This window comes from Polistes dominula, unplaced genomic scaffold (genome assembly GCF_049000335.1).
Source record: "Polistes dominula isolate Pdom_NZ unplaced genomic scaffold, Pdom_raw_medaka contig_15, whole genome shotgun sequence".
In the NCBI taxonomy this organism is placed as follows: Eukaryota; Metazoa; Arthropoda; class Insecta; order Hymenoptera; family Vespidae; genus Polistes; species Polistes dominula.
In genome coordinates this window covers 6,824,015-6,844,459 of record NW_028300915.1, presented here as the reverse complement: position 1 = coordinate 6,844,459, position 20,445 = coordinate 6,824,015, and the positions used below count along the sequence as shown (strand labels likewise).

The 20,445-nt window shown below is 33.0% G+C and overlaps 3 protein-coding genes across 4 annotated transcripts in view; 2 read left to right on the top strand and 1 right to left on the bottom strand.

Moving 5' to 3' along the window:
* Positions 1-3,939: 3,939 nt before the first annotated feature.
* On the top strand, positions 3,940-6,077 carry Mt2 (tRNA (cytosine(38)-C(5))-methyltransferase). Its single transcript, XM_015331826.2, has 2 exons — positions 3,940-4,682; positions 4,801-6,077. Exons 1-2 carry the CDS (start codon positions 4,628-4,630, stop codon positions 5,826-5,828), a joined length of 1,083 nt encoding a protein of 360 aa, XP_015187312.1. The 5' UTR covers positions 3,940-4,627; the 3' UTR covers positions 5,829-6,077.
* Positions 6,053-7,313, bottom strand: maf-S (MAF bZIP transcription factor K). Of its 2 annotated transcripts, none has more exons than XM_015331838.2 (3): positions 6,941-7,313; positions 6,259-6,634; positions 6,053-6,110 (listed from the first exon to the last, which is right to left on the bottom strand). In XM_015331838.2, exons 1-2 carry the CDS (start codon positions 6,992-6,994, stop codon positions 6,269-6,271), a joined length of 420 nt encoding a protein of 139 aa, XP_015187324.1. In that variant the 5' UTR covers positions 6,995-7,313; the 3' UTR covers positions 6,053-6,110; positions 6,259-6,268. The 2 variants fall into 2 exon arrangements, with proteins under 2 accessions (XP_015187324.1, XP_015187331.1); XM_015331845.2 differs by having other exon boundaries at positions 6,962-7,313.
* A 5,732-nt stretch (positions 7,314-13,045) lies between these two features.
* The window catches only part of LOC149033209 (uncharacterized), a 77,740-nt gene continuing 70,340 nt past the window's right edge, over positions 13,046-20,445 (top strand). Inside the window, exon 1 of the mRNA XM_089170275.1 lies at positions 13,046-13,504. Coding sequence (XP_089026401.1) covers positions 13,502-13,504 — 3 coding nt within the window. The 5' untranslated portion in view covers positions 13,046-13,501. The remainder of the gene's footprint in view (positions 13,505-20,445) is intronic.

Here is a 20,445-nt window from a genome sequence, read left to right as displayed (position 1 = left end):
ATTTATGCATTAAATAAGATGCATGGCCGATACAATTTTGATCGACCATAAATCTATTAAAAAATAGTAACTATTTTCGATAAAATGATATTTTTTGAAGTAATTTTTTTCATAGAAAATAAAGCTTTTTTTAAAAATTCCAATTAATCGTACAAACGTTTGAACTTTCGTCTTTCATCAAATCTTACTCATCAAAATCGATTAAGAATTGTGCCTAATATGTTCAATAATAGAAACTTTGTTTCGATATTTTTATATCGGGCTGATAAACAGTTTTAAGTGTCGAATCAAACTTTAAGAGTAAAGATTTTAATGTTTTTTAGCCAGCGATATCGATATTTTTAATGATAGTATTCTTTTATAATTACAATCCTTATTTTCATTTATCATGATAATCTTATTGTTAATTATGAACTTGATAATGTATTCTTATTATTTATATTAACATCTATGAATAACATGTTTTGTAATTTGCATATAATCATAATATCCTTTTTATTAATAATGTAAGTATAAACTTATATTTAAAAATTTATCATCAGGACGGGTAAATAGGCAACCAATCAAATCATAGCTACCTTGTTGCACTTTTCAATATGAGATTATGTACATTTAAATCAATTCGTGTATTATTTATATTTATTATGGAGGGTAGAGGTAAGGAGGAACATCTCTGTATATGAAAAGTGTCCGTCGAAATCCAACCAATTCAGGTGGCGCCACATTAGCATCATGGTAAATTTTAAAGAAAGCGCCAAATATTATTAAAGTAGGATTGAGAAATAAACAAGAAAAGAAAAACTTCCGCTAAGTAATAGCGTGCTTTTTAAAATCCTCATAAAGTAGGAAACAACATATAATGATTTTTTAACATCTACTTAGTGAATATTAAAAAAAAAATAAATATATTAATAAGAAAAAAAATCATATGTTATACAAAATACATAAGTAAATAAAAATAAAGAAATAAATAAATGAATGTGTTTGTGGGAAAACCAATGTCCGCGGGCCGAATGGCTAGTTACTGACCACCGTAACAGCCAATGAGGAAGCCGAGCACAACAAGGGATTTCACCTTTTTTATTTGCGATCTCTCGGAACACATTTTATTCAACAATATACAGAATTTATGTACAGAATTTATATACAGGATTATATACAGAATTTATATACACACGCACGACGAGATACAGAACGATAAATTGATACGGAAGAGCGTGCAAGCGCAGTCGACTGATAAGCTTGGCGAATAAAATTGAACTCCTATCGAGAAATCCGTTGGATCGATGATCTCCGAGGAGCGAGGAGATGATCCGGGATGTTCGTCACTAGGCCCGACCAATCAGATTCCCAGGTGCAATTACGCCGCGAGTTCTGACCAATCGGCCGCCTCTACATCATGGTTTGGTTATAAAGCCGAGGCAGAAAGTATCGCTGCTAGACGCGCGCACCTCTAGTAGTTTTTGGATACGTCTGTCGAACCTGGCGATGGCAGCCGCGAGATGTCGGCACCGTCCTGGTGCAAGACATCGGAGCTACGGATAGTCAACCATGGGGTGTCAGCACCGAGCAGGTGCGAGACGCCACAGTACTCCCCCCTCTGGACCGGACGCCGAAGGCGGACGGAATTAGACTTGCGGAGAAGCTGAGTCGAAGTCCCTGGTCAGGCGGTTCAAAGTCGGAGGTGACGTAGAGTGACTGCGTGGCGAAGGCTGTAGAGGATGGCGATGAGACGACGACGAGTCCTGTCGCAGCAGGCGCCGCTGGCACTACGGGCAGGGATCCGGATGCAGCCGGAGGCCGAGAAGGCGAAGACTGCGATACTGCAAGGACCGCTACTGCGATACCGTAAGAATTGGAGACGAGGTATGCAGCGACCGCTCCGGTGCTGCGAGCTAGGAGATGCGACAGTCGTGAAATCGTCGAAAAAGAGCCCAGGTACGCCGGTGTCTAAGCGTCCGTGGGTGGCCTCAAGGACGGCGGTGCGAAGAGAGCGAGGCAGGTAAGGCCGGACTCGACCGCCGTGTGAATCGCAGGCCACCTTGATTCCCCCAAGGATGAGGCGTTGGATGTTGAGGGAGGTGGATACTGCGAGCGATGGAGAGCTCGTTGTCGCGAGCTTGTGCATCCGCGACGGTCCTCGACCGAGAGCAGAAAGTAGGCTGACAGAGATGCAGACTGAAGTCGCCGCTGGCCGGCCTGGGACGGGAGCTTCCTTCATAGTCCATGCGAGGGCGTCGGCGACGAGGCTAACTGCACCGAAGACATACTGAAACGAACAAGTCACATTGCAGTAGAGAAGCGAGTCGCCGTTACTGTCGAGGTGAGGCCTTATCCGCGGGTTGGCGAGCTGCGTGAATCAGCGACCGATGATCCGTCAACCCTGTGAACGGATGTCCCTTGCGGATTCGCCTGGAGTGATGCACAGCCCGGAAGACGGCTAAGAGCCTCCGAACGAAAGTATCGTAGCAAGCCTGTGATGATGGCAGCGTCTGGGAGAAGAAACCAACAGATCGCCGTTTCCTTTGTCGACCAGCTGCAGCCACGCAGCGACGACGGCCAAACTGGACACGTCGGTGGCGAGACGAAGTGGTACCGATGGCGATAGGATGGCAATCTCCGCGGCTGCAGAGAGGCTGCGTCGGGCGCCTTCTGGAGTTTCTCGACGGTTGACAGGATGCGGAAGTAAGCCTCCTGAAGAACCAGAGTGGAGAAGGTGTTGGGACGACGAAAGTCATCCGTTGCCCGAAGTCTGTCCGAGAAGGAGAAGCTGGACCAAGGCTGGAAAACAGCCGGATGACTCAGTTGAACCAGGCGGTCGGAAGTAGACTCGGCCGACGCTGAGCGTTCACCGAAGAGGCGATGCGGGCGGACTGAGACAGCGGTGCAATCAGTTTAAAGCCCGGTGGTGAAGGCTGGTGCAACGGTCGGCGCCGTGACCGGTGCAGGAGCTAGTACTGGAACTCGTTGACAAGCAAAGTCTTGCGCGGGCGAACTTCTCGCCGCAGCCGCATCCGGCTGGCCGCCGGTAGCGTGCTGCTCGGCTTCGGCTCGCCTGGTCGGCATCTTTCGAAAAGAAAAGCACACACGAAGTAAGAAAAGCGAGTCAAGGAGCGTACTTACGACCGTGGTGCGAAAGGGACCAAAAACAAAATGGCTGCCGAAGACAAGACCTCGACTTGAAAATGGCCGTTAAACAGGATGAAACCAGGCAAGAGAAGATGGCTGACCAGAGGCGAAACCGAGCGAGCGAAGAGAAGCGCGAAAAAAAAACGTGGTCGAACTGGTTCCGGAGATCACGTCGGGGTCACCAATGTGGGAAAACCAATGTCCGCGGGCCGAATGGCTAGTTACTGACCACCGTAACAGCCAATGAGGAAGCCGAGCACAACAAGGGATTTCACCTTTTTTATTTGCGATCTCTCGGAACACATTTTATTCAACAATATACAGAATTTATGTACAGAATTTATATACAGGATTATATACAGAATTTATATACACACGCACGACGAGATACAGAACGATAAATTGATACGGAAGAGCGTGCAAGCGCAGTCGACTGATAAGCTTGGCGAATAAAATTGAACTCCTATCGAGAAATCCGTTGGATCGATGATCTCCGAGGAGCGAGGAGATGATCCGGGATGTTCGTCACTAGGCCCGACCAATCAGATTCCCAGGTGCAATTACGCCGCGAGTTCTGACCAATCGGCCGCCTCTACATCATGGTTTGGTTATAAAGCCGAGGCAGAAAGTATCGCTGCTAGACGCGCGCACCTCTAGTAGTTTTTGGATACGTCTGTCGAACCTGGCGATGGCAGCCGCGAGATGTCGGCACCGTCCTGGTGCAAGACATCGGAGCTACGGATAGTCAACCATGGGGTGTCAGCACCGAGCAGGTGCGAGACGCCACATGTTTAAAATTAAAGTACAAAAGTTCATCAAGAGCAAAACGATAATAAAAAAATGTTCTTCTATAAGCAATCAATTTTTGCATCTAATAAATTTTTAGAATAAATCATAGAAACATTTAATCAATTGATGTATTAAAACATTGTTATTCGCTATAAAAAATAATTTATCTCTGTAAATTAGCATATTTCGATATGCGAAAGCAGTCAAAAGACAGACTTAACACGTAATAAACAATATAAATTAACAACAATAAAAAACATGACGTAATATAAACATTTTCAATAATAAATTAAATATTACAAATTTTAAAAAATCATAGGTCTTGAGTTTATGATAATAATTTAAGTTTTCTCATAATAATTCTTTAAGGTTATATTTACTACATTATTTTGTACTACGCAATTTGTTGAAATTTTCAATTATTAACTATTTTAGTCGCCAATAATATTAAATTTTTTAACTCGGCATACTTCAATTCGTTTACAATTGCTACATTCATACATACCAAGTACCTACACCAGCGCCATTCTGGAAAGTTTTTGAACAAATATTTTCAGAAAACGCTGGACACTTTTTCACATTTTCTCCCATAAGAGATGTTATTCCTTACCTCTACCTTCTAAATTATACTATAATGAATGTGTATTATTTTTTTAAGTACATATAATGTTTCTTTTTTTAAAGAAAATATTGTTTTGAATCATTTATAATGCGAATATTGGAATTATATAGCGGTATTGGCGGAATGCATTATGCCTTTCGAGGTACATTTAATTTAAGTTTTATATATATCAAATACATGCATTAACCTAAAAGATACATTACAACATTTGAGTAGATTTAATATTTGATAAAGGTTTTAATTATCATGTTATTTTTTAGAAAGTGGAGTAGCTGGAAATGTTATTGGTGCAGTGGATATAAATCCTGTTGCCAATAATGTATATAAACATAATTTTCCAGAAGTCTTACTCATGAACCGCAACATTGAATCTATAAGCGAAGAAGAATTTATGAAATTAAATATAGATATGATACTTATGAGTCCTCCTTGTCAACCATTTACTAGAGTAGGATTACAAAAAGACAAATTAGATAAGAGATCGTGTTCACTGTTTCATCTTTTACAAATTATACCACGGATTTCATCTTTGAAATATATATTATTGGAAAATGTGAAGGGATTTGAAAACTCTGAGACAAGAATAGAGTTACTGAAGTGCCTTAAAAATTGCTACTTTAATTATAAAGAATTAATTTTAAGTCCGACACAATTTGGTATTCCAAATACCAGGCATAGGTATTATTTGCTTGCGAAGAAAAAAGGTTTAAAGTTTTGTTTCGATGACTCTATATTAGATTATAGTCTGTCCCAAAGATTAATAACGCTTCTTCCACGAAGTAAACATCAGTTACTCATAGAGAAAGAATATGTCGACAATATAGAATTTGGTGTTATTTGTTATAAATTAAAACATATTTTAGAAGATTGTGAAGAAGAATTATACTTGATTCCTAAAAATGTTTTACAAAAACGAGCTACACTTTTAGATATAAGAACAGCAGAAAATTGTGGCTCTTGTTGTTTTACAAAAGCTTATGGACATTACGTTGAAGGTACGGGTTCTGTGTATTGCCCATTTTCTGAAGAAACAGTACAAAAAAGCCTTACCGAGTCTACCAAATATGAAAAATATTCAGAAGATCAATTAAAACTCTTTTTATCTTTAAAGTTAAGATACTTCACACCAAAAGAAGTGTCTAGATTAATGTGTTTTCCAGAAGATTTTACATTTCCAAATAGTACAACAATTAAACAAAAATATAGATTATTAGGTAATTCAATTAATGTCGATGTAGTTAGTAAATTAATATTTTTATTATGTATTACAGAGAAAGAGAATATATGAAATATTTATTTAAGTAAATATACTTAAACGTTAAGAGTCATAATAATTGTTCAACTTTTACTCTAACAATTTTATATTCAAAGTTAATAAAAGTGTTATTGAATTGTTGATATACAAAATGTACTAAAAAAAGTACATATGTCAGAGATATAAATAATGTAACATATATAAATAACATAAATATTAATAATTATTTGTAATACTTGAAAAAATTGGATAGAAAATAAATTTTATAAATAATTGTCTTTATTATAACAGCCGCATAAACATTTCAAAATTGTCCTAAAAATAAAACTTTGTATTATTTATTAGCCATCATTATGATGAGTATATAATTTTATATTAATATATTATTCATTTTTTATTACTAAGAGGATAATATATATTTACAAAAATAGTTATGTATACTTATATATATATTGCTTATTACCGTTTACGATTTATATCATTTCTAATTCAGATGGAATAGGAATTTTCTTTTCGATAGCGAACTTTTTTAGTGCTAGATACTTTGAATGCCAAGATTCTATTTCTTCTTTCATGCGATTATTGTCCTCCTGCATTGCTTCCATGTCACGATATTCCTGAGTTTTTTCTGATTCAAGCTCATCTTTTTGCTCTATACGTTTAATACGACAACTAGCTGCATAACCTCTATTTTTTAAAGTTCTTCTCCTCTGCTTCATTCGTACTATCTCTTCTCTAGACAATCCACGCAGTTTCAACTGTCTATTCAAATCTCTAACAGATATCGTAACAAGTTCATCATCACTAATATCCAAACATGGACCAGGTGAAAGGGGATCCTGTGTATATACATATATAAAAGAACAATTATGCAATAAACAAGATTAATAAAGAAATTAAATAATAAAATTACATTCATAAAATATTAATATAAAAATTACATTCAATAAACAGTAATCTAACAAAGTTTACATTCATATTTCATCTACTTTAGAAACAATAATATTTGTTAATTTTTTATTGTAATTTGAAAATGAACTTTTTACAAAATATTATTGTAAACATATTTTTTGTACTATTCAATCAGAATGTGTCCAATTACCAAAATATACATGATCGGTAATAATGATAGATAATTTGCTCACGTGTGATAGTTGCCGACGTACCATCTTTATAGATCGTTTTCCATCCATAGCCATTTGAAACGTTCAAATTTTCACGTTCCAATGTGAATAATAAAAGAAATAATACGTTTCTCTAAACCTGTGGTTTCTCGATCAATTTGCCTAGTCATTGTAGAACGTGAAATGACGACGAATATTGCCACGACCGACATCATATGGTATCATTCTGAAAACATTGAATTTTCTTGTACAATATAATTTATTGTATCATTTTATTTTAATACATGTTTAAAATGTCCATCATTTTATACTAAGATTTCATTAAACACTGTGAAAATATATTTATAAAGGTTATTTTTTGATCTTTTTATGTTCGTAAAATAATTTCATTTATACTGCATTGCAATGCCATCTGTTGAGAGAAAAGTATACTCGTTAGTAAATATAAATTTGCCGTCAGTATTTACCACGCATTCCACAGTAATGGTTATTGTTTTAATAAAGTAATAGTTTTAAACAATTTACACTTTCTTACATAGCCAATTCAAGATTTATGTTGGTATTAATATAAATAAATAATATAACTTGTTAATTAAATTGTTTTTAGGGTTATCAAATTATCTAAATAAATGGACAGTTATTAGAATATTAGGTATTAAAAATGTAAAAAAAAGTGTATAAATAGTCTTTGTTTTTTAACTATATAAATATAAATATAAATATAAATATAAATATAAATATAAATATAAATATAAATATAAATATAAATATAAATATAAATATACGTACATTTAAAAATTAATGAGTAATAAAAAAAAACTTAGGATAAAAGTAGATTGTAACGAACGAGAGCGTAGAATAGTATATTACATACCTTGCCCATATTGCCCATGGTGTGTATACTTTTTTTCTCCTCGACGTAGGCGAAAAGCGGCAACTTCGTTTTGCACAGCGGAGTTTGCACAGCGTTTTCACACGGAGTGGTGAAAAATACTTTTTGCGTTAATAAAAATATCTATCTATGGTATTTGTCTCGTTTTTTTTGCTATTTACTATGTCATTATTATAATTATATTCACTGTTATATTCATTATCATCTTACTCGACTACATTACATTTTTATTAACGAACGAATTTTTGGACATCCGAACTAGGTGATTCTTATATTAGGTTTTTTTTTATCTCGTTTAGTAATAAAAAAATAAAAGTATCGGTGCCACAGAATAATATTGACTAACTTTTCTCTCTTTTTAGCATCCCCGATAGTAATCATTATTTTTTTCTAGTAACTCAATAGCCGAGAAAATGGCAAGAAGAAAGGAAAGATATACGAAGCAAAGAAAAGAAGCGGGAAACAAGGAGAAAAAGACAACGCTTGAAAGAAGACGAAGGTAAATAAGTAAGTAATATAGTCATACTTGTTTTTATATTAGTAGAGAGAAATTAACAATTAACAAATTGTTATATGCGTTTTATTATTTGATGGAATAATTTTAAAATAATTTCGAAAAGAATAGAAAGAACGTAGACAATTTAAACTGATTGAATAATTTGCATTTGACTTTTTTATTCGTTTATTTTTTATTACTTAATCGTTAACGAATTTGCGTATATAATTTCTTTTTTCTTTTCTTCTTCTATTAACTAGGAAATTAAATTATTCCTTTTACTTTTTTTTGTCATTAATATCTTCCGATAGTCGTTCAGAATATGAGAAGCGTGAATTAAGGGTGTAAATATTTTTTTATCGTTCTGTGAAGGAATTATCGTTGTAGTCGGTGATAACTAAGATATTTAACGAGAAAAAGTATTTTTACTCGGAAACCTAAGAAACGAAGACAAAGATGTCGACGATGACGATGACAATGACGACAAAGTTCTTAAAATGAGATATCTGTTCGTCCTAGTTGGTTATTCAATGCGATTAGCCGACAATGATGTTTTTCTTGAAAAGAATTGATCGATAAAGATAGAAAGATAAAGAGAAAAAAAGAAATTAAGAAAGGAATCAAGAATATTGGTTTTGTTTTTCACAGTCGTTTAAAAATCGATGAAATTTGCTCGATAATAATTTCATTGCTACCAAATTAGCATATTAATTTATTCTTAAATTAGTATTAATTTACGACAAAATACGTTTCATTAAGCTAAGGAATACAATATCTGAAATATAATATACGCATAGTACTTACATGTATTATTAGAATACCAGTAGCTATCGTTAGAAGTATAATATATGAAGCATGCAGCTAACGTATCCATAATACGTTATATTATATCGATAAGTGTCTTCAAGTGACTTGACATAACACACGCATGTCTCGTTAACAAATGGATATGTCTATGTAATGCACACGCTACCGGCCACAAGTTTGGAATTACTATGTAAATTCAGAGGAACAGGATATTTACAAGAAAAACATGAACGTCTTTAAGGTAACCGAGTTGGATTTATTTCTCAAAATAATTCATCACAGTAATATCGTTTACATATACTTGTATTATGTTTTTATCAAAGAATTACTATTTTTCTTCAAATTGCTTTTTCATCAAAAAATGATTTTAATTGTTAAGTCTGACATATTTTGGATTCTAGAAATTAGTTTTTCAAGTATTTCTAATTAAATGTCTTTCCATGCTTCTTGTAGAAGTTGGTAAAGATGTTTCAAAAGGAAAGTTCATTTTGAGTATTGTCTTTTAAACTGGGTGTAGCAATTATACAAGAGTATTATGGACATAAGAAAATGCAAAAAATTTCTTAAAACAAAATTCAGCAAAATCATTTCAAAATTAATCGGCATATTCGATTTTTACGGAAATTAGCAAATGATTCCAAATTTTTTGCTAGTAATATATATGCAAAATTTAATCGTTCGTTTTTAATATTTAATTTGTAAACGTTTTGACGAGTACAGTAATTCGTTTTTCGAAAACTGTATAATGTTCATATTTTGAAAATTTTATAATACGAAACGAAATTTCATTACACAAGCGCAGTCACGTTAACCATTTGAAAATATCAAAGAGGTGTCTGGCTCGGCACACAACTAGCTTGCATTCGTTTGGAGACATTTCTCACGCATCAGCTATAATTAAACGAAGACTCGTAGGATATACAATATGAATGCCAAAGGTACGATGCATAGAGTTGACTCATTTGCAGTAAAGTAATGTATAAACTGGTGGTACGTTTTGATTACTTCGTTGCATCAACGTGCATTATACCATTTGTTGAAAGAAAGAGAAAAGAGCTAGTAGGATATACCGACATAGAATGAATTGTTCAGGAAGTTTGTACCTATTTCATGCTATTTATTTATACCTCTTAGTTCCTTATTTTCCATCTTCTACATTTTTATCAATTTTTATGTTCTAATAAAAATTATCATATTTTTATTTTATTCTTTATAATATTCAAATATTAGATTCTATAAATAATTTAACGTGCAAAATACAATGTATCGTTTTACAAAAGTGTGTTTATCCTTGGCTGTTTTTCCAACGTACATATTTACTATTATACAAAGTATATAGTAAGTACACACAAAATGTTAGCTTCTAACGCTTACAGTCGGCTACTACATCTGATCTCTTCTTTTCACTTGTTTTCCTTAATGCTACGCTTGCTGCGTTATAAGCATTCCATTCATTCGCATTCATGTATATTAATGTATTTCTGCTCGTTCGTTTTTAAGAGAAACTATGTTGTAGTAGAGTCAAGGCGTTAGTAATAGACACATATTTTGCTCTCCTACTTTTCTCGTTTGTCTTTCATCTTTCTATTTGTGTTTTATCTTTTATTTTGTATTTTTCTTCCTTCTTTCATTTCTCTTCTTTCCTCTTTTGAAAAAAAGTCATATTTTATGCTACTTTACTCTACTTTCAGCAAAACAATTTAGTTTCTTTAAAGTGTATATATATATATATATATATATATATATATATATATGTACGTATGTGTGTATGTATGTATACAGTATTAGGTATATAGTTACCTATTGAATATATGTATATAGTATTAGGCATTATAGTTACCTATCGAATTAGGGGTCGATGGCATCGTTCAACGACCAGTCGATTTTCGTCGCATTGCGGAGAATCAAGTACACAGGTATTTCCATTGCTACATAATATCATCGTTTTTCGATTTCGTTTTATAGTTTAATGAATGCTATCTTTCATTTAATACATACTTTTCTGTTTTTGAAATTTTTCATAATTAGGTTTCATTAGCATTATACAGATGTCATAATTAACAAGATTTTACGAAACATGAGTTTTTTTTCATCTTTCATTTTCGTTCTAAAAAAAGTCAGCTAGTTTTTCTTTCCTTCTTTTTAATTATTTTTTTATTTATTTCGCTATAATTTTCTTTTTTTTAATTTTTTTTTATTTCCTTATTCGCAAAGACTCGACAGTAATATTATCTTTTTATTATCTAGAATTTTCTAGATCCTTTTTTCGTTGGTAAGTTTTATTATCTCGTTTACGTGGTACGACGATTATAAATCCGTTTCACTTAACGGTCGCACTATCAGTGTGTCTTTACTACTTCAACCAACTTGAGTTCTCTCTCAAGCGTGCTAACGGACTTTATTAATTTCACTTTGCTAACGGATAGAGTCGGTTATAGAGGATAGTTACTGTATTTATCATGACATTTGACGTTCATTGTAACGACCTTGAAATTTTACATCAAAGACAACGTGATCGAGTATCACGACTAAACGTTTACTGAGCTTCCGAAACGAGAGACCGAACGAACTTGAACTTTCGATAGAATTGCTTGCAGAATCTTTCGGTATTGTTTATCTGTAATTTTCAAACATAAGTTATAGGTTCGAACAAAATAGGTTGCGATAATGGGAACGATCGAATGAAATATTTCAATTGCTTTGGTCAGTTGCGAGAATGGTTTTATATTTAGATAAATAAATTTGACAGTAATCAAAAAGTTTTACTTATGGTTATCTCCAATATTACGACCAACCGTATATTCGTATTTTACTTTGAAGTTTTATCTCGTAAAACATACTGTATTCATAAATTTTTGTAGTTATAGAGAAATATGAAAGGATGAAATGAACGATCGATCGGAAGAGGATCGGACAGCCGTAAGATGGGTGTGGTAAAGGAGGCCGATTGAACCGGCTTATTTCCTGCTGGCTTCTTTCCTAGGCGATCGAACGCGAGTATTATCGCGTTGCAAAAGCCACGCCCTACCATCCATCGAGACTGTTCGGTCGTTTTTTCAAGGATTCTTTATTTAAACGAGTTAATTATCAATAACGTGTTGTGCTGCATTAAACAGCTCGACGTGTTTGTATATTCCAAGAATCAAATGTATCCTAACATCTTTTCAAATCCATTAGTACCATTTTAAGAGATGTGACAATTACTAACGATGACGTAAAGTTTATCAAGAAAATCATTTTTAAGGTAACGAGGTCAAATCCTACACAAATTAATAATAGCAACTTATCTAACATTAATTTATTACTAGATAAATTATACAAAAGAGAGAGTAATAATCTAACAATCCGTTATTTTTTTTCTTTTCTTTTTTTTTTTTGGAGCAATCATTTTTCTTTATCTTTCATTTTCAAAAGATTACTATTCCCCGAAATTTATCATAATCAAAGTACAATCGCACAAGATCGTGAGAAAGGAAATAACATTATTTTTAAGATATATCTATGCATAGATACTTAGATATATTGTGTCCGACTGTAATAGCATAACAGCATGTCCTTGAAAGTTCGGCTTTGTCTTTGAAAAGAAGAAATCTATTTCCGGTCCAAAGCTGACTTGGATGAATCAGTCATGCTGTAAAGGAGTATAGATAAGTATATATATGTATATATAGTTTCATAGCCTAAGGGTTAAAGAGCGATACCGCGAGTAGAGATAGAAAAAAGAAAAAAAAAGAAAAAAGAGAAAAAGGAGAAGAAGAAGAACAGAAGAAGAAGAAGAAGGAAAAGAGGAGGAGAAACGAAGAGCGGTCATCTCTGAGCGATACAACGAAGGGTTGGTTGCTTTCGCTTTGAGGGTTGTTTACGCGGGGTGCGGCGCATTGCCGCCGTCGGTTGTCCTCGGACGTCTTCGGGCGTCGCTCCGACATTACGACGCGTTGCAGCGAACAGTCGGTGGTCAGACGTCGCGACGTGCGATTCACACGCGCACAACTACGACAAGGACAACGATAAACGAATAGAAGGACGACGATAAGGGACGTTCTTTATCTTTTTTTTCACTCCCTTTCTTTTTCTTTGTTTCTCCCTTTCTCTCTCTTTCTCTCGTTCTCTCTTTTTTTTTCTCTATTAATTCACCCAAAAGACTTCCTTTTATTTTTAATTTTAATTTTTTTTTTCGGGGGAAAAATTCAAAATAACATCTTGCTTTAGTTTTTTTTTTCGTGCGAATGTTTCTATTTGTCGTAAATAAAGAAAACGAAACAAGAAAAGACATAGTGATAGAAGAAAGAAAATAAAATATCGGAGTGGCCGACGAAGATCGTATTTTTTTGAAGTTCTATTGAAAGATGCAAGACGAACACCTTAGTCGCTCACTTGGACGATACTGATGGTCTGTATTTTATGTGTTTCTTCATTTTCTCTTGTTTTTAATTTTTTTTGCTATATTTTACTGCGAAAAGTGATAAGAAAAAAAGAGAAAGGATTCAAAAGTGGATGGAAAAAGAGCTCGACGCTAGGCAAGCGAGGATATGTTTCCAAACAGACTACTTTAACAGAGGATCATCGATTGGTGTTTGTATAAATCGATACATGTCTCGCAAATAAACTCGAGACAATACTCTTTTAAGAATTTCGTGAATATTGGTAGTGATTGTCGGTTTTTGTCGTTGAGTCGGTAGGTGGAGTTGGTTGAATTATATCCCTCAAGATATTTTTACAAGGTTGACGCCTGATCTGTGAAATCTCATGGTTCATTCGTTAACATTTTCTTGAATGCAAAGTGACTGCCATTGTAGAATATTCTAATTTCTCATATTTCTACATGGATGTTTAAGTTGAACTCTATCCTTCCCTTCGATTATGCTTCCTGAGCACAAGCTGTTATACACCTTGTAATTCTAAATTTATTGAATTTGAAGAACAAAGCTATACAAATCTGTAATTTGACAATTTTGCCGCGCGCTTTAGGGATCCTCACTAATTACTGCAGTACTACTACGACCAATAACGAAAGGATTCATTTGCTGTCCCTCTCTCTCTCTCTTTCTTTTTCCCTTTCTCCTTAAGGATTAGCAATAAGGATGAAATTTCTCATCTTACATTAGTAGGTATCTTGTAATTAATTTCAAAAGTCTAAAGACTGAGAGTACAGAAGTTCTACATATAATAATATTCCAAGAAAGTTGATTTTGAAATGAATATCTTGTTCGTAGGACTGTGAAATCGAAAATGAAGTTTTCATTTCTTTGTGTAACACCAAAGTGACACATCATTTCTCATAGAATAGGAGATTAAATTTTTTTTTTTGAATCGTTTTTTAGTATGACAAATCTAACCTTGTTAGCACATTCAGTCTTTTGAGAATTTTTGTAATTTCTTGTTGATATGTAGGTAAATTGATTTGATGAACTCGCTAATTGTCATTTATCATGACCGATTACCGGAAAAGATACGAAAGGTAATAATTAAGATCGATAAAGAGACGTCTTGACAAGGGTCTAATACATGTACTCGTAATACAATATCTTGTCTTCTTAATTGGTCATATATCAAACAATTATTATGATTTTGAACATAATTAATACGATTAATTTATATGAAATTTTTTCGATGTCTCTTATATTATGACTCAATTTGTTTTTTTTTATTTTTTCTGTTTTTTAATTTTTTATTATGATATAATATCAACGCAGGATCACAAATTACTATCTTTGATAATAACAGGAGAAAACTTAGGATCAAAAGGATATAAGAAATTGCCCCGTCGGATAGAATAACGTGAAAATAACGTAGGGCAGATAAAATGTGAAAAATAAGTTTACCTACTTGAAAAAAGATTCTATTTCTTCATTAAAAATGACTTTTCAACATAAACGAACATTATTTGTTTGGAAAAAAGAAAAATTGAAAAGAAAAAGGAAACAAAAACTTGTTTACTCTTCGCATAGTACTACTAGGGATCTATTCGATATTACTTTTTGGCGTCGCCATTCTTATCGGCTTTCCCTTCCTGCAAGAAGATAAATTATTAACAGAAGATCTCTTTACTTTGTTTACTGATAAATCGTTTATTTTTTGGTGCTTTTATCGAATTACACTTGATTAAAATGAAAGCCATTTATGTGTGTGTTTTGTTTATGTGCATATATATATGTTTTATGAATAAGAAGTTTATGTACATATTGGTACGTGGTGTGTGCGAAGCCTCGTATTGTAAAAAAAAAAGATGTTAAAATATAGAGAAGGAAAACGGTGGTGACGTTGATTCGCGGAAAGAATATCTCATAAAAGCTGAACCGACGTGCTTCATCTGTGGGTTATATATAGAAATTTATTTAAAGTGTTAGTGTGCGTGTGTACATGTATATAAGTATTATCGCATATCGGTAGTGACTTAGCAAACTTAGCTCGAAGTCGACTTGAAAGCATTTTTAGTCTGCTCGGTAAAATAGATGGACTCCGCAAATTTTGCCGATGACGGCTGGAGTACGCACCAATTGCTATCCCTCTTAAGTGCGTATTCCAAGAAATTCCTTATCGTTGGTTATAAATAATTTTGCCAATTTTCGATAATCGCTTAATATACATATATATTCTTATAATGTTATATTAATGATACTGAACAATTTGGTCAATCATACAATCTTGTTATTTTATGTTTATCTAGTTTTTCTTATTTTTTTAGTGATAGTTGTGAAAAATATAAAAAATAAATTATAAATGTAATATATAATCGTGATTAATCGTTTATTTGATTGTATATTATTTCGTATTTTTTCCGTGATTAAACATTTGAAATATTTATTATTATATTATTGAATCTATTAGAATCGAATTAAATCTATTAATTCGATGACTTTTATAAATAAATTTAGTATTCACTTAGGGCATCGAATTAATATCTACATTGTCAACGCGATTATGATTTGATTATTTTTGTTGTTTCGTTCCAAATTCTATTTACAATAACTTTTTAGAAATCAGTTACCGATGAAATGGATTGAATTTTGATATTTTGTTATCCCGCTAAAACATAAAGTACGATTTTTGTATCTTTTTTTCTTCTCACGTGGGAAAAAAATTCAACAAAGAAGAAAGATGAATAATTTTTTTTTTAAATACATCTCCTACGAGAGGATTCGATAATGAAGTTAGAGATATTCGTGATACGAACCCATGAGTTCGTTCTTCATGATTAAACTCATGCTACAATGTTCGGTTTCCCCTGTGTGGAATCTCTCTTCATCCATTTTTCCTCATTCAACCTCCACCCCTCCTTCCTTCACTTCTTTTAAAGAAGGAATGTTAAAAAGGGAGAGATCGTATGAATTATTTAAAAGTGGTATATCGTGTCGTCGTCATTTTTTTTGAAATAAAAAAAAAAAGATGAAGAGAATGGAAATATCTTTTTCTATCTTTTAACGATGTTACCAAAAAATGTGAATCAGAATTACAGGAAGAAGAACTTTCAAGCTTTCCCTGTCCTAAAAAAAAACGATTTATTTGGTTTGTCAGTAATATTTCGTAGTTTCCTGTAATAAATCTTCTTCGTTCTATTTTTGTTTGGAAGACATAATTCGAAATGACTTCCCAAACATATTTTGTTAATGTTTCTTTCAGTGAAAAAATGGCTTTTCGAGAGGTAGATTTTTCAACAATGTTATACAGTCGTTGTACGACGACGTTTCATCCTGAGATGATTTATTGTATTACGAAAACGATGAATAGTAGGGTGCTTTGGAGACGGTGAGAGTTGTCTAAGAAATTCATTTGAATTTTGTGGCCTGTTCTATAAACGCGGAAGGAAACTATCATCGTAAAGTCGCATTGTTTTTAAACTTATTGTTGTGAGATTGAATTGACGATTCTATTTTACTTCTACTATTATCTTGACAATTGTTCCTATTTTAACGTTTAAATTACTTTTCATCTTTCTTAGCATTGTTTAACGGATTATTATTTGATACATTTTTTATCTTGTAAAATGTCTCTCGAAATCTAACGTTTTGCAATATTTCAATTGGTCGATGATAATTGAACATTTCGTTTGAACATTTAAACATTTTATTATTAATATTATTATTCTAATTCTTTTCAAATTTGTTCGCGTTTATCGTCAACATTCGTCTCTATTTCTTCTTGAATATTTTCTTTCTGTCGTTTTATTTATTATTTTAAACAAGATTTCAAACGCAAGTCTTCGATTTATAAATTTATTGGCGCATTATCGATTTTAGATGTCTTATATTAGTGTAAAAATTTATCGATTTATTATGGAGTGGTAGGCGTTTATTTTTCTATTTCTTTTAACTTTAACAGTTTCTCGGTTGTTTCTTGCTTGCCCGATAATCGGCGAAGAATTGATTTTATTCGTACGATATCGATCGAATTCGCGGTCGAGACGCGCTAATGGAGTTTCTCAAGATTGCACTTCATCGGGTTTCCTGTCTACTCCTTCCCCCATAAGCCGAGGATTCTTTGAACGTTTGAAAATTTTCTACTCATTTATTCCAATTTTATATGTAAAAAATGAAGTCTTGTAATAATACGGCATCGATTTTTTAATAAAAAAAAGGGGAAAAAAAGGAAAAAGAAAAAATAGAGAAGAAAAATGAAAATATCGATTTTGTAGGTTTAAAATTTTATTTTTTTCACTTTTACATCTCGTTTAAAATTTTTCATAAAAAAGGTTCTAAAATTTCGAACTAACAAGAAAAATATATTTTAGAAATTCTACGATAGTTTTTACGATCCAATATCTACGTTACAATTGTGCGATCATGATTCAATCGAAATTTGATTTTAAAAGCACGAAAGCTCAAAGCTGTGACAATTATTAAGGGAACGATATTCCGTTTGAATCAAGATTCGTCTGTTAACCGAGGTTTATTTGCGTATCGTAGGAATAGTACGAAAGTAGTTGCTAGTGGTGTCTTTTGCAAACGAGAGGACGACAAGAGTAACAGAAAGAAAAAGAGAACAAAAGTGCAATTATCTCTGATTGCAAATTGCAGCGAATAGGCTATTTCGGTTTTAATACCTAAAAGCGGCGTTCAATTAAATACAACGGTTTGCAACGATTAATTAAAATAACCTCAATTATTAAACTACGGAAAGTAAGAGAGAAATGAAGGGTGAGAAAGAGACCCTGTTCCTTTATACTAACGAATGTGAACTTAATTGCACGTTCTTTAATTTGAATAATTGCAACAATTTTAAAATCGAATATTAATATGTAAATACACTTGCATGTTTCTTTTTTTTCTGAAATCCTTATTTCGTTCATTGTTCCTTAAAAAAAAAAGAACATGTGTGCAGATCACACGTGTTAGAAGTGAAACCTTCAAAAATCTAAGTTTCGAGAGAATGAGACGAATGCACAGTTTCAAGAGTAAGATAATTGTAGGATTTATTTATTATAATATTATTACCATATATAATAAAGGTCACCGGTATGGTCTCTGTGTGGAATAGCTGATAAAAAGTGCACTTTTCCAAATTCAAGCAATAAAAATGGAATGTTGAATGCGATAGTTATAAATAGACACCAAAATCGTAGGATGTTTATCAAAGGAAATATAATTCGTCAGAAATTAATAAAATATAAATAATCCTTTTTTTGAAACTCAGGTATAAAATTTTTTTTGTTAGTATGCTTTTCAATTTCCCGTTTTCATCTACATTCTTGCACTCTATAACAAACATTTTAGGATAGACGAAATAAAGACATTACGAAAAATATATGGAAAATACTGATGGACTGAACGAAGGTTCTGATAAAATGCAATGAGAGATCTAATAGAGATATTCTCTAGAAATTTTTTTTCAACTCTATAGCCTGCCACACTTCGAGACCTTTATTATTTATAACATATCTCGTTTTTATTCTTTGGACCACAAACTTTTTTTTTTAAATACTCTCGTCTAAATAAAGACCTAAACAACGAAAAATCTAAAAAATGCATTGAATCAAAATAAAAATGTGACAGTAATTTACTTGCTTCTGAATGGAATTTGTCAGCTGCTCCTAATGTATCCTACAGTGTTCTCTAATGCTTTTTCTCGGATGTATCTAGTAATCCTTCTTTTTTTTAAATATTTCAGACAATACAATTATTATATATTCTATGTATTTCATAATTATTTATTATAATATTTGCGAAATAAAGAATTTAATACAAATTTTTCAATAAAATAGAAACATTTTTAAATAGAAATAGAAAAATAGAAAAATAGAATAGAAAAATAAAAAAGAAATGACACGTATATATATACCTTCCAGCTCACACAGACTTACACACTTGTACAACTTACAAAGACAGACTTCACACCTTCTTTCTTTATTTCGATCGTCGGTTCGTTTGGACCTTATTCTTTTGTCGCATACCTACGTGCTTATCTCTGTTTATTCTTCTACGCTTCTATCGCTCCTACCTACAAACATTTCGAGTATCGAAATAATATGTGTTCACGCTTCGTAGTATGCAGTCGCACACAAACACACAATATACAACTAGGAGCGATAACTACGAAGCAGAGCATAAAGAGGAGACCGAGAATAGGAAAAACTATATAGCTATACTCTGTCTCATTCTCTCGCAGGCTCAATCCTATATGTTTGTCTCTATTTCTCTTCTTACTAAATATCGTGGCCCTTGCATAGCGGCCCGTCGCTCCGTTGCCTATCTGTAACAGGCTCCGTTGCCTCGCCATCTACCGTTTCATTGCCTGAACCAGCGTTTCATTTTTTTCAAATAACTCCCAATTCTAAAGGAGTTTTCACTTCAAAAAATACTAAAAAAAATTATGAAACAACTTAATATTCCAAATATGTTTTAAAATGTCGTGCTAGGTATTAGAATGTATTTATAATTCACTTCCTTCACACATTTTATTCGAGCTCTTTTGGTTTGATATCACTTCTGTATATTCGCTTTCATTGTGAATCATTATGGTGAATTTTCGATACTACAGTTGGTATGTGTCAGTGGAAAAAGCTCGCCGTCGAATAAAGGTATGCATCCATCCTTCAGTCTGGCGTTACGCCAGCACTTTGTTTTAGGATTTCGGTTTTTGCCTTTCCTACGGCTATCTCTTCTTTGCCTTTTTTTTATTTCTTTTTCTACGGAGAAAAAAAGAGAAACGTTGTGAGTACTTTGTATAATTAATGACAAAAATGAACGATTCGATGATAATCTCGGTTTTGAAAAATTTCCTCGATCTATTTACTTAAATGTGTATCCTAAAACCAAATAAAATTTTCAGATAAGCGTTTATGAAACGTTTTGTATTCATCATAGTTATCGAATTATATTATTATTTTCTAGATAA

Bases quoted from the DNA above. Each gene is read 5' to 3' on its own strand.
- maf-S (XM_015331838.2), bottom strand. From the start codon at position 6,994: ATGGCTATGGATGGAAAACGATCTATAAAGATGGTACGTCGGCAACTA. The intron at 6,635-6,940 runs GTGAGCAAATTA...GTATATACACAG, and splicing joins TACGTCGGCAACTATCACAC to GATCCCCTTTCACCTGGTCC.
- Mt2 (XM_015331826.2), top strand. From the start codon at position 4,628: ATGCGAATATTGGAATTATATAGCGGTATTGGCGGAATGCATTATGCC. The intron at 4,683-4,800 runs GTACATTTAATT...GTTATTTTTTAG, and splicing joins AATGCATTATGCCTTTCGAG to AAAGTGGAGTAGCTGGAAAT.